Here is a 19,305-nt window from a genome sequence, read left to right as displayed (position 1 = left end):
CTAATTTTCAATAGATCTGCTATACATAACTCATAATTTGGTCATCATGGGAGATATTAGTCAGAATTAATCTCTTAACATTGATGCCTTCATTTGTGGAAAGCTTTGTCTTCACTGAAACATTCCAGAACTGGAATACGATACCCATAATACAATTATGAGTAAGAATTGTATTATATGTATATGAAATGTATATGAAATTGTAGTATATATATATGAAATGTATTATATGTATAATTATGTTATTACCCATAACAGTAAACAAGCAGAACAAATCAAAAGCGGGACCACAGTTTTAACACAAACTCATCTTATTTCCTACTTTTTCTTGCAGGAACAACAGAAAATTTTTTGAAAGAACCCAGAAAGCAAAAAAGCATTCCAGAAGCATCTGGACACTAGGTAAACTTTAATTACAAATGTTAAGCACTCCAAGAGAACCTTCCTAAGAGTTCCTCAAGTTATGACTTCATAAAGCAATGGACTTGACACTTGGTAAAACATTCCCTTTCCCTGGACTAGGGGATAAGACAATCTGGAAAAAAATGGATTCCTGGAAATACTTCAAAACAAAACAAACAAACAAACAAAAAGGTGAGAACTCCGGCCCTATTTCATGATGAGGGAAGAATTTCCTTGTAATGTAATCCTACCAAATACTATTCAAATTACCTAGTACAACTGGGAGAACGACTCTTGGAAAACCGATTCTCCAAGCACTGTGTGATCATGCAGACAGGGCTGGGAAACTGAATCATTCTCTGCATCTCCTCTAGGCCTTTATGTCTTAATAGTTTTGTACAAGGAAGCCTTTTCATAGGCTTTTCTGTCAAAAACAGAGCTGAGGAAAATCATCAGATTCCCTCATTGTTTGCTGCCAGGAACCACATAGGTCAAGCCTAGGTTCCCTGGCTGGGTTTTGACAAATAAGATATTGGTTCAAGATATTAAGTCAGCAAATGAAAGAAGCGATCACACAGGAGGAAAAAAAAAAAAAAAAAAAAAAAAGAAAGAGATTGCTGGAAGGAATTGAAAGGAATGAAGATAGGATGTTTGTTTCACCCTCAGCCCAACTACCAGACAAAATGAGGATCTGTGCACAGAAATGAACATTTCCCTTTCTCTACACTGTAAACAAAAGCTCTTTCTAGCCAAATCCTCTGTGAGCTACACACAGCTCACAAGTATGTCTGTTAATGCTGATGAGAAATAATTTGGCCAAAGTAACATTTTCTCTGGCAGGTGAACATAATTCTATCTCACAAAGCAGTTTCTTACAACTTTGAGCCATTTGGTGGCCCACACTATTCTAAGAAACTTATAGAGACTGGCCTTATCTCTTTGAGTTCCCACCAACCTCTTTTAGCTCCCCCAAAGGGATCTCAGGCTGCTGGGAAGTTAATGAAGCTGTTTTAATTCCTTCACTACCAGCTTCCAAAAGAGGCCTGCACCTGGCCAACATTCTCAGCAAATCACCTGGAAGTGCTAGAAGCAATCAATTCTAACAAGCATATTTTTTTTCAAAGGCAATTAGAAGCCAAGCTGTTTTGGCTCTGAATCTTGCAGGTGAACTTTTATAAACTCATTCTTTCAAGGACGTGACATTATTTATGCTCTTTGTCTATCTCTTCTTGGCAGAAAGGATTTTTCTTTCAAACAGGGGAATTCAGATGAGGTTTCAAATATTGTCCAAAAATTGAGTCCCAACATGCCTATCTCTGATCAAATGTTTTAATAATCTTTTTTTTTTCCTCCCCTCAACACTCTAAGTACTGCAATTTTGATTCAACAGGCAGTCTCTTTATTCCTCAAACTAATTATAGAGGTACATCTATTTGGCTTTCAGATAAGCCTCCCCTGCTAACGGTTTGTACCCACAAGCTACAATAATCTTAGGAAAGGCAGACAAGTTAAATAACTTAGGCCAGACATCAGGGAAACCAGAGGCTACCAAGACATTTGCTCAGAGCAGAACATGCACAGAGATGGCTAGCACCATACCACAGAGCCTGTTTTCCAGTCAAAAAGATGCACAACACTCATGTCTGACATTACATACCCCTCAAGGAAAAGACAGTCCATGTGGTCACTCTCACATTTTTACATTTTCTTTAACAAAAGGATTAAACACATGGAAGATGGAAAAAAGGTCAAGGAGCTTCTCCAGCTTGACTATTCAGTCTATGGGTCTAAAGCACTTCAAACTCTTTAACAAAGAGCATAGAAAGAAAGACACGTGCGGAGGGGACTCCTCAGCAGGAATATCTTTGTGACCACTTGCGTCAGGTCAGCAAGGGGCAACTGCTGGCTTGAGAAGGGAGCACAACCCAGACCCCTGTCAGTATTAAAATGACAGGAAGCTCAGAGTAGACTGCTTAGGAGCCCCAGATGAGCAAGGCAGAAGTACTGCACTGATTTATGGGTAATGTGTAACACTGCCAAAGCAGGACTCCACTGCTGAAAGGATTTTCAGATGCAATTCATGGTTATTACATTGTAAATTTAGGAGTCTTTGAAGAGATGACATTTTGCACTGGTTCCTGAAACAGTGAGCATGCTCAATTCCCAAAGGACAGATTTCCTTCTAAAAAACTGTTTTATGAGAGAAACTTTTGAACTGCGTGCCTTCATAATATTAAAGACATAGTAGCTACAATGACAAGACCAATGAATAACTCAGATCCTCTTCCCAACAAAAGACAGCAAAGACTGTATCATTATTTCTTACAATTTCCAGCTGCAAACTCTTACTAAATACTTCATTGTTTCATAAAGGGGACTGATTGCACGGTGCCATACTTCACTAAGTACTTCTTATTCCCTCCAAAAACAAAAATACATGCCACACAGGTAAACCTACAGAGTCCCCTCTGTTGACAGTAGCAAAAACTAGAAGTCACAGCAAGAGTTCTCCCTTAACATATCAAATTAGAGTGACCTGTTTGCAAGTTTAATAGAGCTAAGTATTTATGCAGTCTCTCTCTCTCTTCTGAATACAAAGACCTTTGGCAACAGGGAGGCAAGTTTCAAAGCTGTACAAGATGCATATAATCTCTGCTCTGCTAGATATGGGAAGACCCATAGTTGTCAGCACAGTGATAACTAGGTGGAGAGTTGATTTAACATACTACAGGATCATTTCCACTTTACTTATGCAATATTCTCACATGTATGATGGTATTCCTTGTTTAAAGAGAAGAGAAAAAGAACAAATAATTTTCACTGCATCATTTAGTCCTTATTGCTGTGTGGAAAGAATTTTCTCAGTACAGAAAAAAGGGTGTCAAAACCTACTGTATGCTAGGTACTCACCATGGCTAATTCCTACCCACTCAAAGTCCCTTTTAAACTAACTTATTTTTGACTACTCACGTTCACATATATTTGTGTTTCCAGCTGTTGCAGGTTGCCACTGTTTCTGGTTATATCCAGGGCAGCAGCGGTCACAGGTTTCCCCACAAGTGTTATGCTGACATTCACAATGAAACCTACAGAATAAAAGTCACTTATTGTACTGAAGTTGGATTTTATTTTATTTTTTCTTAATCTTTTTGCAGTCCAAGATTTCCACGTATTGTAAAAAGGACCTAAGTTTATGTGCAGAGAATTCCAATAGTAATACTAGAACATAGTAGAACTTGCCTGTAATTATTCATGACTGGTTACTTTAATTATATGATTATGGACTTGTTAGCATAAACGAGTTATAGAGAACATGTATCACTGGATTCAATAGTCTGGATTAAGAAACCTTATGCTAGAATATTAAATCAAGCTAAATCAATAGCTTAGGATGTACCCTATCTTAGTTTCATTCCAAGGCTCAGGCATGTTGACCTACAGTAAATCAAAACATCTATCCCTTTTCTATGCATGCCTTCATCATTTTTCAGTTATGCTTTGCTTACAATTACTGTCTTTATTAAACCACAATAAGAAGTCCATCTTGTTACATTTAAAGTAGCTCATACTATTCATCAAGAAAACATAGACAATATTTATTTTGATTTAGCTGAATAGCCTCCATAAGTGCAGGCTCTTATTATGAGCTTGATCTTATTATCATGCATAGCAACCAAGTCCTAGGAGTAACAAATAGACCCCTGAGACTGGAAAGGCTTTTCCCCATTATCTGTGTAGCCTGATAACCAAGGGCCAATATAATTTTAGAGTGTGATCATTCTTTTCTGGTAGACTTCACACTTTCTGCACTTACTTTTCCCCAGCATAGGCATCTGAAAAGAAAGTACTCATTTGCCCAGTTATTCTTCAGCAGAAAGCAATTTAAATTATTACATTATATTGATAGTTTATTTAAATGCCACCATGGATAAAAGCAACAGCTATTTTAAACTAAGCTCTTAAAATGTGTTTTGGAAAGCCTGATTATTCACAGCCATTTTCCTAGAGCAGATGAACCACAAAGCCCTAATCTAGCTCCTTCTGAAATCAATACGTAAATCATAAAATTCACAGGGAAAGGGAACTTTCCTACAGATTACAGATAAGTGAATTACTAGTTGTTATCCCTTTTAATTCAGGCTCACTCACAGAAAAGTACATTTACAAATGAAAGTACAGTAAGATAACATACCCATTCTTTGACATAAGTATACTCCTGCCAAAAGACTGAAATAACATTTTGTTTGCTAATTGCTCACGTATGTGACAATAACAACACTTCTTAAACAATTAAAAGACTGTAAAGATAACTATAAAATATCCCAGATATAGCTTTTGCAACTATTATTCTAAACAAATATTATTTAGAGCCAGATATCCAAAGGACAAATAGCCATCAGTCCCAAGTTCTGCTTCAACAAAAGATTCAAGCAGAAAAATGCAGACATTTCTACTAACTTTATGTCTGGTTTCATTAATAAATTAAGAGTACAATATTGAAAGAAATGCGTCACTTTTATAAGTATTCATATAATCAGTTCACTCAAATGAAGTGTCATTTCACCATCAACAAGACAAAAGCTCTGAGCAATCTGATCTATCTGTAGATGTCACTGTAGGGGATGTGGGCTAGATGACCTTTAAAGGTCTCTTCCAACTCATGATTCTATGGTTCTAAGAGAAGGGTATAATTCATTCAGTTTTTATTTTTCCAAGTAATTGTCAAAAGCATTGGATCTTGTCTGAACTCCATACTGTTCCATATCTCCAGTGTGTTCACTTTGTTTATAAGTTGGCCTTCTAATTTCTTCTGTTGGGAGATGATATCAAGCCATGTTTGCCAAAAAGAACTGAAGATTTCTAATGAATTATTAAATCTTATTTCAGATTTTAAAAAATCTAATACTTATTATCCTCCACTCAGCTCTTGTGAAGCCCTATCTGGAGTACTGTGTCCAGGCCTGGGGCCATCAGCACAAGAAAGACACAGAACTCTTGGAGCAGGCCCAGAGAAGGGCCACTAAGATGATCAGAGAGCTGGAGCACTTCTATGAGGAAAGGCTGAGAAAACTGGGCTTGTTTAGCTTGGAGAAGAGAAGTTTCCAGGGAGACCTCATTGTGGCCTTCCCATATTTGAAGGGAGCATATAAACAGAAGGGGGAATGGCTGTTTACGAGGGTGGATAGTGATAGGACGAGGGGAAATGGTTTTAAACTGAGATAGGGGAGGTTTAGGTTAGATATTAGGAGGAAGATTTCACACAGAGGGTGGTGACATACTGGAGCAGGTTGCCCAACGAGGTTGTGGATGCCCCATCCCTGGAGGCATTCAAGGTCAGGCTGGATGTGACTCTGGGCAGCCTGGTCTGGTTGTTGGTGACCCTGCACATAACAGGGGGGGGTTGAAAGTAATGTGATCATTGTGGTCCTTTTTAACCCAGGCCATTTGATGATTCTGTGATATTTCATATAGAATAGTTCTTGACATGTTTTCACATCAATTATTAGCAGATTCTCATTTTTTAAATATAATGAAAATGTACATTTGACAGTAAAAAAAGGCCATTTGAAAACATTTGCCAATATGAAATTAACGTCATGCTCACTTCACTTACTGATATTGGTTTTCAGCGCTTTTCGCGTTACATACTTCAGCATGGCCATGGCAAACACATCGACCACCAATACTGATGTCCTTTATACTGTAGTAATACTGTGGAACAAGCAGAGTTGTATTCTTGCATTATGGTATGAATAGCAACATCAGTTATTTCTACATTGTTAAATCTTGCCTATCAGAATTGTAAAGGCATGATTTTACAAAGCCAAGCAGTCAATAGTCAAATCTGTATTGATGTTATGACTCAGTGTGAGTTCCAGCAAATCAAAGTCAATGCCCACAGGGTGCCTGATAGCAACAGAATACATTTGCAGGTTTGTGCAGCTCACAACAAATGCATACTGCTGTAGCCTTCCACTCTCCAGCAGCTACGCAACCATCAGTACCTGAGCCCAAAGCTTGCTCAAAGCCAGCTTGAGAATGGAGAAGTAAAATACATCATCAGCATCAGTTTGTGAGACCTTGGTCTGGTCAGCAAATAGGAAATGCTTGTGTGAGCAGCATTGTTTTGCCCGTTCAGTCATAAATGGTCACATTAGAAACAGTTCAAGATCACTTCCTTGACAAAAGTCACTGTGACTCAAGCTAGATTTGAAATTTTGACCTGAAATCAAACCACTTTGTAACTCATCCTAATGCCTTTCAAGCATCAAAGCAACAGAAAATAAAAATTTAATAAGTTCAACTCACTAAAAACTTCATTAGCACATAATATCAATAGTAACTACTGTACATATTTTTTTGTAGCTCAGAAGTTGTTTACTTAGTGTAGCAAGCAGAACAGAGAGCTGGTTGTACTTTTTGATCTCTGTGTACCTCCAGAAAAAAAGTTAAAGGGACAATTTCAATGCCACTAGTGGATAAAAAGGGTCAAAACATTTTGCAATTTTGTCTGCTGTGTTCTCCCATTCACAATATAGCCCCTGTCAGAGGCTATATACTGCACTGCAGGTGGAGTTGGCTGGCACAGAAAGAAGCTTCTCCAAGGCTGAGAGCTTTTTCAACTCCCTGTCTGGCTTCTGTAAAGCTATTTTGTTCTAGGCAGGTGAAGAACAGTAGATGGGAAATAAGATCTGCATTATTTTTCTGAACAACCTCTATTCAAATATAAAAGTTAATTTCAAACTGTGCCTACCATTTTCAGACTGTAAATAAAATCTGTGCTTCCAGTGCCTTCAGCACAGCTAGAAATAACTACTGTGACTCTTGTAATCATATTTGACTGTTTTGGTCTTTTTTTTTTATATAGTAAGATTTTTCACAACCAGGTCTACAGTTACGTGCAGTTTAGCAAAGCTATACTGTACTACTAACAGTAGTTGCACTGTTACTGCTTAGTAATAAATCATATTAGTAACAGGCCAAAACAATTAATAGGTCACAGTATAGACATAAAACATACCCTATAAAATTCAATGTGCCATGAATTTAAACCATTAATGGGAGTCAGACAGTTACTTGGACAGGATAAGAGAACTTGTCTGGTTTTCATCTGTTTCTCTACTAAGTTGAACACTCAGACTTTTCTTAGTAATATTAACTCTTTCCTAGACTTTGAAGGTCTCACAATGAGAATTTGTTCTCTCTTCTAGCAATTCAATATAACAATCAATGTTTTATTCATTTGTTCACATGCCATGGCCATAACATCAAAAGTACTTTACATTAAGTCTATGCTCCTTGCCAAGTAAATACTGCATTTACATTTGCCTGTAAGCAACAACTTAAAATTTACTTAAGGCAATAAAGGTACTTCATGTGAGAAGAACCTTTTTGAGAAACTGGAACATTTTAGTTACTTTTGATGCAGAAACCCACACGCAATGCCTCACCCCAGGGCTTCCTCCAATTGTTACCGAGTCTTCATTTTAAATAAAGAGGTTAAAAATAACAATATAATATGAAGTTTACAATCTCTCTAGTATATGAATTTCTATGCATTGTTCCCTTAAGGGATTTCCTTACATGGGAGTAGGACTTTGGCTGTTTAGCCCTAGGGGATAGCCCCAAATCCACTGAAAACTCCTATGCATGTCAAATAATTTGTGTACAAATGGCAACTTTTGAGTAGGCTCTTTGCTTCCTGCTCCTTCAGAAAGTCAGGTACTATTTCCTGAAAATCTCTTTGAATTAATAAGGGAAAGCAGTGTAAAATAAAGCTGATGAGATCCAGCTCCTCAGTGAAAGACAGTTCAGAAGATTTCTGGACAGGCTCCTCACAGTTCCAGTGATGCACCCAATTTCTTTTAATATTTGAAACCAGGGAAGAAGACAGTCTGTTAAAAATCATTACTTCCCCTCTCTAACCCTGTGCTATCTCAGCCACCTTCTTACCTCAAATGGACCTGAAGAAAATAAAGGGATTTCAGATGGGTCACTGCAAATTTTGATTTTTTCAATGTTGCAAACTTTAAAAACATAAATATTGAATACACCTCTGTGAAAATAGTACTTACTCTGCGGGTTACAGTCGGATCTCGTTGAGCTTTTGATATCAAGTGGCCAAGAAGTGTATTAGTTCTGAGAAAATGAAGGCGGATGTTTGTTGCTTTTGTGAATTCTCGAAGACTTGGGGAATAAGTGAAGTTTTTTGCTCCTGGGCGGCCATTTACCAAAGAGACTACAATCTAACAAGAAAAGTAAGTATATTTTTATTAAAACTTATCAGCTGTAAGTATCAGTACTGGGCACAGAGCCAAGTTTTGAGCAATAACAGAACCAAAAGGTTTACTATTGTTTCTGAGCACATTTGCAACTGCACATTTCACACTGAAATCAAGACATAAAATGCGCCAGGAAAAAAAAATGTGTCTTGGACTCTCCTGAATTCTCATTGCTCATATCACACTGCCTTAATGGGGTACCCACAATAGCAGGTACACAGAAAGAACACAATTTGACAGGAAAAAAAAACAGGAACAGCTACAAATAGTTACATTAACAGTTGATAGTGTCAGTGGAAGTTTTGCCTGAGTGAAAACACCAGATTTTGACTCTTTCCCAAAGCAGATTTATTTTTGGGTTAAGGCACAAACATTCCTGGAAAATATTATTGTTACCAGGTCCAATGCCTAAGAGCAAATTAACAGTCTTCTAAGGAAAGTACATGGTGTTACTTTAGAAAATCCTTTCACATGAAAGCAGGTTTATCTGATTTCCAAACAGGTGCTCCAGCACTTATTTATTTTTGAAGAAATTGGTGCCAGCAGCCTAGCAACCATGAATTTATATTAAATTAGCAATACAGTGTGCATGTAGACTTTATTTATAAACAGCCAGACAACAGATTTCTAGTTTCAAACATCTGCAATAATCTGAAGCATGCATTAGAGATGGCACCAGCAATGTTCTTCTACATAAATTGTTCTTGTAAAAATTTTACAATTACAGTAATAGGCAATTTCTACTTTAAACTACAACTCCAGATTCATATGCACAAAACTCTGGACAATTCTGGAGTTGTTTAGATGTGTATTCTAACTGCATAAGACATAAAACAAGAACATCAGCAAGAGTTAACAGTACAGACAGGAGTTTAGCTTCAATTGAAGTCACGCAAGCCACATTTTTGCTTAGCAAGGAACAGCGACTAAACTCAAAGCAACTTTTGCAAGCACATGTAGTATAGTATTTTTAAAAAATGTAGTATGTTACATATTTTTTCTTAAATAGTTACTTTTTCTTGAATGTTCTACAGCATTTGGTCTCATGAGGAATTCATATGCAGTAAGTTAATTCACACGCAGAAACCACACAGAAAATGCAGTCAGTATCTTCAAATGCATATTCCTTAAGATAGGCAACCTAAACCACAAGAAGAAATCCATACAGGTGGCCCTGCCTACCGGTGTAAGTTAGAAAAAGTCAGCTCATCCTCCAAAAATGTCACCATCTACTTAAATTCATGATTGTGGATTTATTAATTTAGTTTCAAGCAGTAATAACCAAGACATTACTTTATGTTCTAGGTTTTTATTTTAACTGCAAACTTCTAAAACTGTTCATTTCTACCATTACAGGTCATTTTTCTGAAAGCACTTACCTCTCCATTTTCAAGAGGCACAATGCGAGAATACTCCGTAGTGCAAATGACATCGCTATCCCTCCTCACGGGAACATTTGCTTCCTTTCCAAAGCGTTCCAAACAATCTGCTTTGGAGTCTGGTCAAATCAGAGTTATTTTTATATATGAAAATATACACTATTGTTCTAATTTGAATTAACAAAGAAATTTTACCTGAAAACACAGAGAATTTCTTCCCCTAATTAAAGGGAAACAACAACTGATTTCTTCACTTAGCACATAAAAATGAAAATTGCTAAATATAAACTGTGAGGGTGATGAGACACTGGAACAGATTGCCCAGAGAGGTTGTGGATGCCCCCTCCCTGGAAGCACCCAAGGCCAGGCTGGATGGGGCTTTGAGCAACCTGGTCTAGAGGGAGGTGTCCCTGCCTATCGCAGAGGGGTTGGAGATAGGTGATCTTAAAGGTTCCTTCCAACCTAAACCATTCTATGATTCTATGATAAAACATTTTTTGTAGTAAGCCATGCAGTGGTGTTTGACAAGACATTGCACAATCTTTCTAATATAATCACAGAAAAATTTCTCGACTCCAAAATTCCATGCTTGTGTATCGCAGAATCATAAAGGTTGGAAAAGACCACCAAAATCTAGTCCAACCATTACCACAATGCCCACTAAACCACATCCCTTTGATTTTTGCAAGAAATTCTTTAGTCCTGTGGGATGAAGGACACTGCAGCTCTGATATACTAAAAGGCAAGATAAGCAATGCAAAACAAAAAATCCCAACAGACTGTAACTCGACACATCAATGTTTGTCAGTTTTAAAATCTTGTGCTCAATTTTAGTTACACTCTTATGACTGATCTATCATCTATAACTAAAGTAAACGTTTTTGACATCCACTGCCTCCATTACAGCTAAAACATTCAGCAAAATACACGGCCTGATTTTCCTGCTACTGGGCAAATGATTAAAAAAACTTGCCTACGAAAGAGCAGCAATGCAAGACTTAATACTTACGAGCAAAATATTGCCAGGGAGTGTAAGTTCTTCCAAAGTCCACTGATCTTTCTAAGATCCAGAGATCTGGACGAGGAGAATTTGCAAACTTGATAAGAATATAGGCAACATGGAAGAGCTGGTAACAGAGCATACAGAAGTATTATTAGAAGCTTTTTGAACACCACGGAAGTACCACATACTAGAACAAATGCCAGTATATCCCTTTTCTGTTGTGTACAGTGAGAAAGTTATCCTCTGCTGTTTCATTCCCATTAAAATAATAGGCCAGATTCTAAGCTGGTACTCTCTAAGTATTTGTATCAACCCTCCTCAACTGGCAGCGTGCTCCAATACATTAAAAAAGCTGCAGTATGACTTAGCCATATGCCATCTGTTACATTTCAGAGTGGTTCTGTTCCACATCTGACTGATTGCTTGGGTGTGTTAAGGGTATAGTACTTAGCCTTGAAAAATTAGCTTCTCAATTCACTAAGATAAAATACTTTTACAGAAGCCTGGCACATTCTCTCTGCTTGTTATATTCCAGACATATAACTGTGCTTGTAGTTAAGTAAAATCACATTAGTCAAAATGCACACACTCTTTACACTGGTACTCCTTTGGCTGTATTTGATAATAATTCAAGTTATCTGTTCCCTCACTACAAAAATATTTCTAGATAATTTTGCCACTTTGTAAGCAACAAAAGCAAGTTTCTGCAGAGTTTCGTGTGTATCAAATATAACAGGAGAGATTTTTATGACTAGCAGATCTTCCATATTCTGAAACCACTCAGAATGTCCCAAGCTTCCCATGGCCAAGTGCTCAATACATACCATGGGCATAGACCACAAAGGCAGAAAGCTCCCAAACTAGAGCAAATATGGATTTGACATGAAATCCTACTCTAAATCAAATTTAATTAGATCATTAGACTTCAAACTACAAATATTTACAAGCTCCCAGTCACAAACTGGGATTGCCATCTGTTGCCATGCCTGGCCCATTCAGCTGTCAGCGAGGACCAATTCAGCAGCTCTCACAGCAGTCAAAGCCACCAAAAGTCAGATACAAATGGCCTGTAAAAAATGGAACAGAAATCTTTGTCCCTATCCAGTATTGTACATGATTTACTAAGTAATGGTATCAAGCAAATTAAATGGCACTCATTCTGTTGACAAAACCATTCTTTTTCCAAGAGCTAGATATGGTGACTACAGAGGTGAAGTAATGTCCTTAAATTAGTGATTGAAAGTCCCCAAACCAGATGTCAGAAACAGCTGAATACTTTGAAGACAGTGCTGAAATTTGCTCCTATTGAGTTTCTGATACTCAGCCAAAAGTCGTCAAAGTAGCTTCCGCCACTTGACAGCCAAGTGTAAGAATAGGGATTTTGGCAATACAACTCTTACATGCCATCCAGTATGGTCATTCAGGGTGAAATTGGGTATCCTTACAGGGAAGGGCCACAGTTATGTAATTCCTAAAAGAAAACAGGTTTACATTCTCAGTTTTGGGCAATGGGATCTCTCAAAGCTAGGTCTGCACTGGGCAGGCAACTGCTTATCCATAAGTATTCTCACTTCCCCTATGCTTTAATGTCTTTAGGAATTCCATCCTCACATGCTCTATCGAGGATGGAGGACATTCTGCACGTTCATCAAATCAGATTTCATCAAGACAAGTGATTTAGAAAGCTCGTGGGGACACAAAAGAAGCATACAAAAAGGCAGGCTGTGTCCTCCAGTATGCTGCTATTTGTAGCCATGTATTAAATCACTACAACAATGACCTTCTACCTACTCTCCAAAAAAGCTGGCGGCACCTGCCTCAGCCTGTCACACAGCTATTGTATTCTTTTCCTCAGATGCTACTCAAAGTGCTGATACAGCCCCTTTTATCTCGTAACAGGTGATGCCTGTTACAAGCACAAGCAAAATAATAGCAGTAAATTCTGTTTCCACTGGACTTCTTCACTGCTGAAAAACTGAATTATAACAAATGCTCACTTACATATCAGTGTTACCCAAGACTTTAACCTTTTAAACACACTGAAAGAGAACAGCAGCCAACATGATTGCACACAGTAGTCTATGTAACACAGCTGGATTAGCACATTGTGCTCTTCAAACACCTGTGTGACAACTGCAATTCAGCTGTGGAATTCACAGAATCACAGAACTGTAGGGGTTGGAAGGGACCTCTAGAGATCAAGTCCAACTCCCCTGCAAATTGGAATTGGCTCAAGCCTACAACTGCTCCATGCATGTGAAGCTGAAGTACTGTCCAATGTGTGTTAGATCAGGAGCCCACTCTTCTACCAGCTCTGCTAGACCTTCAAGAACTGCCTCAAAGAACAAGATTTTGCAGGCTTCCATGCAAACCACAAAAGAACAAAGTAAAGTACAGCAACTTCAAGTTACCCATGCACAGGGGAACCTTCAGATCACGTGAGGCTCTTCCAACATCCCATAGTTTGAAATGCTGCTTGGGTTTGTATGACCACATTCAGAAAGAGAAAGGAGACAGGTTTTTAGGACAGTTAAGAAATGTAACAAAACAGTAAAAATAACTGTTATCTTGATACAAGCATATCATAGCGCTTGTCTGCATCAACATAAATAGAGGGGAAAAATAAAAAAATCCAAAATATGGTTTAATCAAAATTCTGACCATTTTCTCGTCTCAATAAAAAAATAAAAAATAAAAACTGCACTTTGTTTCCAGTAGCAGAATTGTTCTACTTTGAAAATACATGCTTGAAAGAGGATGCATTTCTGTAAATTTCCCCACACTGTATCCAGTTGTAAACTATCAGCACAGATTAAATCCTGGATTGTCAACAAATGGAATTTAACCAGCTCCATCCTGATGTGACATTTTCCTGTTCGCTCAAGTTTTTTTCAGATTGGAAATGTTCTTGTAGGCAGTAGCCTTGAAAATTCACTAAAGGAAAACTGACAACATTTTAAAAAAAATAAGCCGGAAAAATAAGCAGAATGTCTTTCTCATCTGAGAACAGAAATGATAAATTCATCACTAAGAACTACCACAAAGAGAAAAATATTTCCATAGAAAGTCTTGTCGGTTACTGTAAGACTCTTAAAAGAGCCCATTTAAATTGAGAATTACACCACGACGATTGTAATGATACAATGTTAGAGATCTCTAATAACATGCATATTATTTATGTTAACAAAATAGAAAATTCACTATAACATATTGTATCCTCATGGGAATTCTAAAAAACCATAATAAAATTCATAAAAAATTTGTCTGTATTTTTTCCTCAAAATTTTAAACAACTCTCTAAATAGAGGAATTCCCAAGACTTGACTGTTGACATATATTTGCAAATGCAAGAACGTTACATGTGTATATACAAAGTTATAGATTATTTTTCTCCACCCTCCACCATAAACTCAAAACAGAACACTAAACCACTGAAACGACTTGTTCATTAAGTGCTGTGCATAAACTAGTACAAAACAAAGACACACTCTGTTCTGTGCAATTCTGCTGTGTGCTGCACATGTAGGAAGGGCCTGTTCTCCATTTCTGGTTCATGGAGAATAACAATTTCTGGTGTGGTAATAAGAAAACTGAGGTCAGATACACCATCTATCTGAGACAACCTGAAGGTTTTAAAGAGATACCACAACAGTTCCTCTTCATATAATCCAAATGTTAAAAGAATGGTGAACAACTGTTTCCAGAAGAAGTGTATTTCCTCAGATAGTATTAGCAGGTATATCTACACCACCAAAATTACCTCAGTGTAATATGACTTTTCTTGTTGCTTCTGATATGATGCTATTGTGGCTGATATTGCACATTACCCAGAAGACGGTGAGGCTCCTACACTGATAGATGAATGCAAACTATGTCCTTTAGCAGCAAAGATATGATCTTACCGTACTTGCTGTGTAAACTAGAAAAGCAGGTGAGAAAGTGATAAAAATTTGATGATCATTCAGTAGATAAAACAAAACTCTCAGATGTGGGCCAGTGCAGGAGTGGGATTTTAAGGAAGCATGAATTGTTCTTACCTCACAATAACAGTAGTTATCATTTATGCAACTTCTCCAAAACATTCCTCAGTACCACCAATTTCACAGGGTTGGCATGTGCATGCCCAAAAGTCTCTTACTGTAATGAAGCATTAACGTCTCCAGCACTGATTTTTCTCAAAGACTAATTGATAAAAATAACAATACATTTAAATGAAGTAGAACCTTATGTATTATTGATCGAACTGAAACTTTCCTGTTGCAAAGAGGTCAGCACCCCCTTTATTTGTAACCTCTCAGCAGGACCTGAGGCACTCTTATAGATCCAGAGACTTACTCTTCACTCCTAACAATCAATATTCAGCAATCTCTAACCATGGATTTTACAGAAATTGTAATTCAAAAATGTCAAGTAGAGAGAGCTGAGACAGCATTTTTGGCAGGCATCTGGAAAAGAAGCTACTGTAGAAGTTCAGAGAAAAGCCCACATAGTGTCTGAGAGGCATCAGATCAACTGAATGTGTTCCATACTGTTCAACGACATACACGTATTTGCAGCAGTGCTAATGTTGCAGAAATGACGACAGTGACTGGAGAAGCTCACTCTGCACAACACACAAAAGCCATTCCCTACATGTTAGACTCACCCTCCTGGGTACAGAAGCCAGAAATAAGCAGAGGACTTCCAACATTGTTCACTTAGAACTGTGCGTGCTGTATTCATACCACTTCCTCATTCGACCAGCCACCAGTGTTAAGAAGCTATGCTCTTAGTCATCTAAGATCGTGCCTGTGAACATGCCTCAGTGGAGATGCTAACTCTTCTCTATTGCAGTCAGTGTGCAGGATCAAAAGGGAGAATCACTCCACATTTCACAGGCAGTATTCTGGAAGGAACACTTTTGGAAATGAAAGGGTAGTCCATTGTCCAGGTTCAATCTGTCCTTGGTCTTTTTGCCAAGACTGCAGGCAAATACATCAACTATTGTCAGTTATAATCCTGAAACTTCTTATGCAGCCATTTTTCCATTGGGAATTGGACAAAGACCAACTCAATGCTCATAATTATTTCTTACATATGGCCTATTTCTTCACAGAACACTGAAGCTATTCATTTGGGAGAGCATTTGTATAGTTCAGACCTCAGTTGTTCAGGAGATAAACATCCCCTTATGAAGGCTACAATCCAAAGTACAAAGAACACAGAAGTACTGTCAGCACTGGAAGAAAACATGGGGAAGCATGAGGGTTGAAGGCTATCACAGAGGTTCTGCTTTTACTATGTTGAGTTGAAAGTGAAGACAATACATCACAGATCAAAGTAACATAGAGATGGACCACAGAAGGGGAGATGGCAGAAGGTGAAGTACAGACATTGAGGAAAGTAAGTGAAATCAGTAAATGGGAACAAAGATCTTTCTAACTGGATGCTGAAAAACCAGAGGAAGGCAGTATCAGGAAATCTAGGGAGAGCAATCCTTCAAGTATGTATCTGTACATTTTAAAAACTAAATTCTCTCAACATCAATATATGCCTTATTACAAACATAAAAATAAACCAAGCCATTCAACCTGTCTTTTGTAATTAAACTTTTAAGAAAACTAGAAATAGCCTGTTTCTTAAAGCATAATATATGAGCAAGAAAGGGTTTTTTAGGGTGACTAAATCTGTCAGCTCTCCTTAGGATGCTTGTATTGGGACAGAGGAATAAATGGAGCATTTGTTATCTGGATCTAGTTTCAGGATCATCTTTTATAAACTGTTGTCTGTAGTCAAGTACAATGAATGCAATGACTACTTTTGGAGGCACAGTTCAGCACAGGTTACCCTGATAAATCTCCCACCGTCCTGATTGTTTCTCCTGAGAAGGGTCTACAGGACACTATATTTTACAGAATGGTTGTTAAATTAACAACTGTAACTTCAGATACATTTTAAGAAAGAAGTGTCAGAGCAAGCATTAGTAAGTTAATTATTTTAATAAACACAGTCACTGATTAATATTCCCAACAAAAAATATTCTTTGTCAAGCTACACCCAGATTATTACCATAAAACAAAAACTAAATCCATAAGAAATATCTACCATGTAAAAGCAACTCAATATATACAACTGTGAGAGGTTTTTACAAATTGCTTACGTGCTTCAATTGGAAGTGACAAAAACATGACGTACTCTACCGGCCACACCATAAATCTGAGATCTGTTTCAGTTTCCTTCCCTCCCTACAGGAAGTACTATTTTGTACACTACATTCCATTTCGTGCCTTCAATTTACAACACTACCTAATTAATAACATCACTACAAAAAACTAACATTTAACATATTACTGAAGAAGACCTCACCAAGTCTTAAGTCTCTCAGCACCATACTGTTGCCACAAAAAGCACAGTAAAAAAAATTACAGATAACTAAAAGCAATGATAAAAATTCATGGACAACACTTTATAAAGATTAACAGTTAGACATTTATTCTGCACCACACACTATAACACAATCCAGAAACATTACCTTCTACTTTGGAAGAGTTCAGGAAAAAAACACCTGGGGGAATATCGGTGTAATATTTGCTAGGCATTAAGAAAGCCAAAAACAAGAGCATACCTGCTACAGTCAGGCAATTCAAAGTGCCACAGGAACTGCAACTTAGTTCATTCAGACATTACTGAATAGTTTAAAATGAGTTGACAACTATGTTGGGAAGATCTTGATCCATTAAAGGAATATGTGAATCTTCATTTGATCCAAATATTTTTAAAAAGTGAGGAACAGCCAAAGCATAAGTATGTAAACTGAGACACTGCCTCAGGGATCAACACTGTAATTATTATTCAGCAGGTCTGTGATTGATTAGAATTGTAACTGTAGTGCAGAAAGTCAGAAAGGGAAGTAAAACAGGGCTTCAAGTTTTTTGCTTTTTCCTCACATTACCAGGAACAACAAAGTGAGCAATCTTCTAATTTAAAGATTTAAGATCCTGAAGGAACTTTGTCTGTCAAAATCTCCCCCAGTCCTTCTAAAACAGGAACAGCAGCAGGTAGGTGCTCTAACACCATTTTAATAAACTCTCAAACTTTCAACTATTCAATTAAATATTCTCTTCAGAATACTAGCAAAAGGCTTCACTGGGACTCCACTCTGAGTCTTAAAGACATAATGGCAGGAACACAGCAAATTAAGAGTCCTGTGATGTTGCTCTAAGCTCCACTTCCTCTAATTGTGATTATTTGATAACAAACTTACAACTCAGTCATTGCTTATCTGCATGCATGTGTACCTTACTCTTTGCCATATTTTGGACATGCATAAACATGCAAAAGTACTTCTCTATTTTGTCTTCAGAACAAGGTGACATTAAAAGAAAGGACAAAATATCAGTGAGTAAAACCACATTTCTGATACCTTTCTAGTATTACAGCATGTAGTTCTGCAAGGCATTTGACTTTAAGCACATTAATTTTACCTTAAATAAAAAGAAATATAGCATTCTAAAAGTATCTGTCTGCCTGTCACTGTCAACTGCATAAAAAGTCTGCAAGATTAACAGAGTAAGCTCTTAATTTTTAGGAACCTGAAATAAGGTAAAGAGGGTTGAGGTCCCAGTATTTGCCTGTTCGCTTGAGTAGACTAGACTTACTCTGTCACAGTATTTACTTTTCCTCTTTATTATTAGTTATGCGCACTACAGCTTGAACTTGGAATGGGAGAATAGTAAGCAAAACGTCAAAAGTAAATCTCAAGTTCAAACCGATTCTGAGATTAGGGTTTAACTGACTGAATACAGATATGAAAATGTCTGTGAAGAGAAAAACAAACAAACCATATGAGCCCCACTAAATCCTCATCCATTCAGCAAATAAAATTATCCCTTCCTGATCACAAGACCTGTAATCATTTTGACCTTAGTCTTCTGTTTCCCTTGTTTCCTCACAAGGGATTTTGGAGTCACCATTCCAAGAGCTACCAGAGTAAAGAGAAATACAGTCTTTCCTACTGAGAAATCCTTTAACTAGAATTTCAGCACATAGTTGGTCTCTAAGGAGTCCCACAAGAAAAAAGCACTCAGTCAACATCCTTACCCTGAAGGAAAGCGATTTCTCAGAAGTTTACTCAACCCATAAAAGATGAAGCGACTGTCAGAAGCTCCTCCAAAGAAGCTAACAAATACTCAGAGGAAACAATGGTTTGGATCATTTTAGAATAGTTTCATGGGTGCTACATAATGTTCTGATGATGACA

The 19,305-nt window shown here is 37.4% G+C and overlaps 1 protein-coding gene across 2 annotated transcripts in view; it reads right to left on the bottom strand.

Annotated features, from left to right (window-relative positions):
* Nucleotides 1-19,305, bottom strand: part of LAMA3 (laminin subunit alpha 3) — a 115,517-nt gene that overhangs the window by 88,769 nt on the left and 7,443 nt on the right. For both annotated transcript variants that reach the window (XM_090137471.1, XM_090137472.1), the window contains exons 3-7: nt 11,073-11,190; nt 10,064-10,182; nt 8,478-8,648; nt 6,017-6,114; nt 3,373-3,488 (exon numbers count right to left, since the gene is read on the bottom strand). In XM_090137471.1, coding sequence (XP_089993597.1) covers nt 3,373-3,488; nt 6,017-6,114; nt 8,478-8,648; nt 10,064-10,182; nt 11,073-11,190 — 622 coding nt within the window. The remainder of the gene's footprint in view (nt 1-3,372; nt 3,489-6,016; nt 6,115-8,477; nt 8,649-10,063; nt 10,183-11,072; nt 11,191-19,305) is intronic.

Source organism: Phasianus colchicus, chromosome 3 (assembly GCF_987193195.1).
Source record: "Phasianus colchicus chromosome 3, bPhaCol1.hap1.1, whole genome shotgun sequence".
NCBI lineage: Eukaryota > Metazoa > Chordata > Aves > Galliformes > Phasianidae > Phasianus > Phasianus colchicus.
Note: the sequence above shows the minus strand (reverse complement) of the source record. Positions and strands in the feature narration are given on the sequence as shown.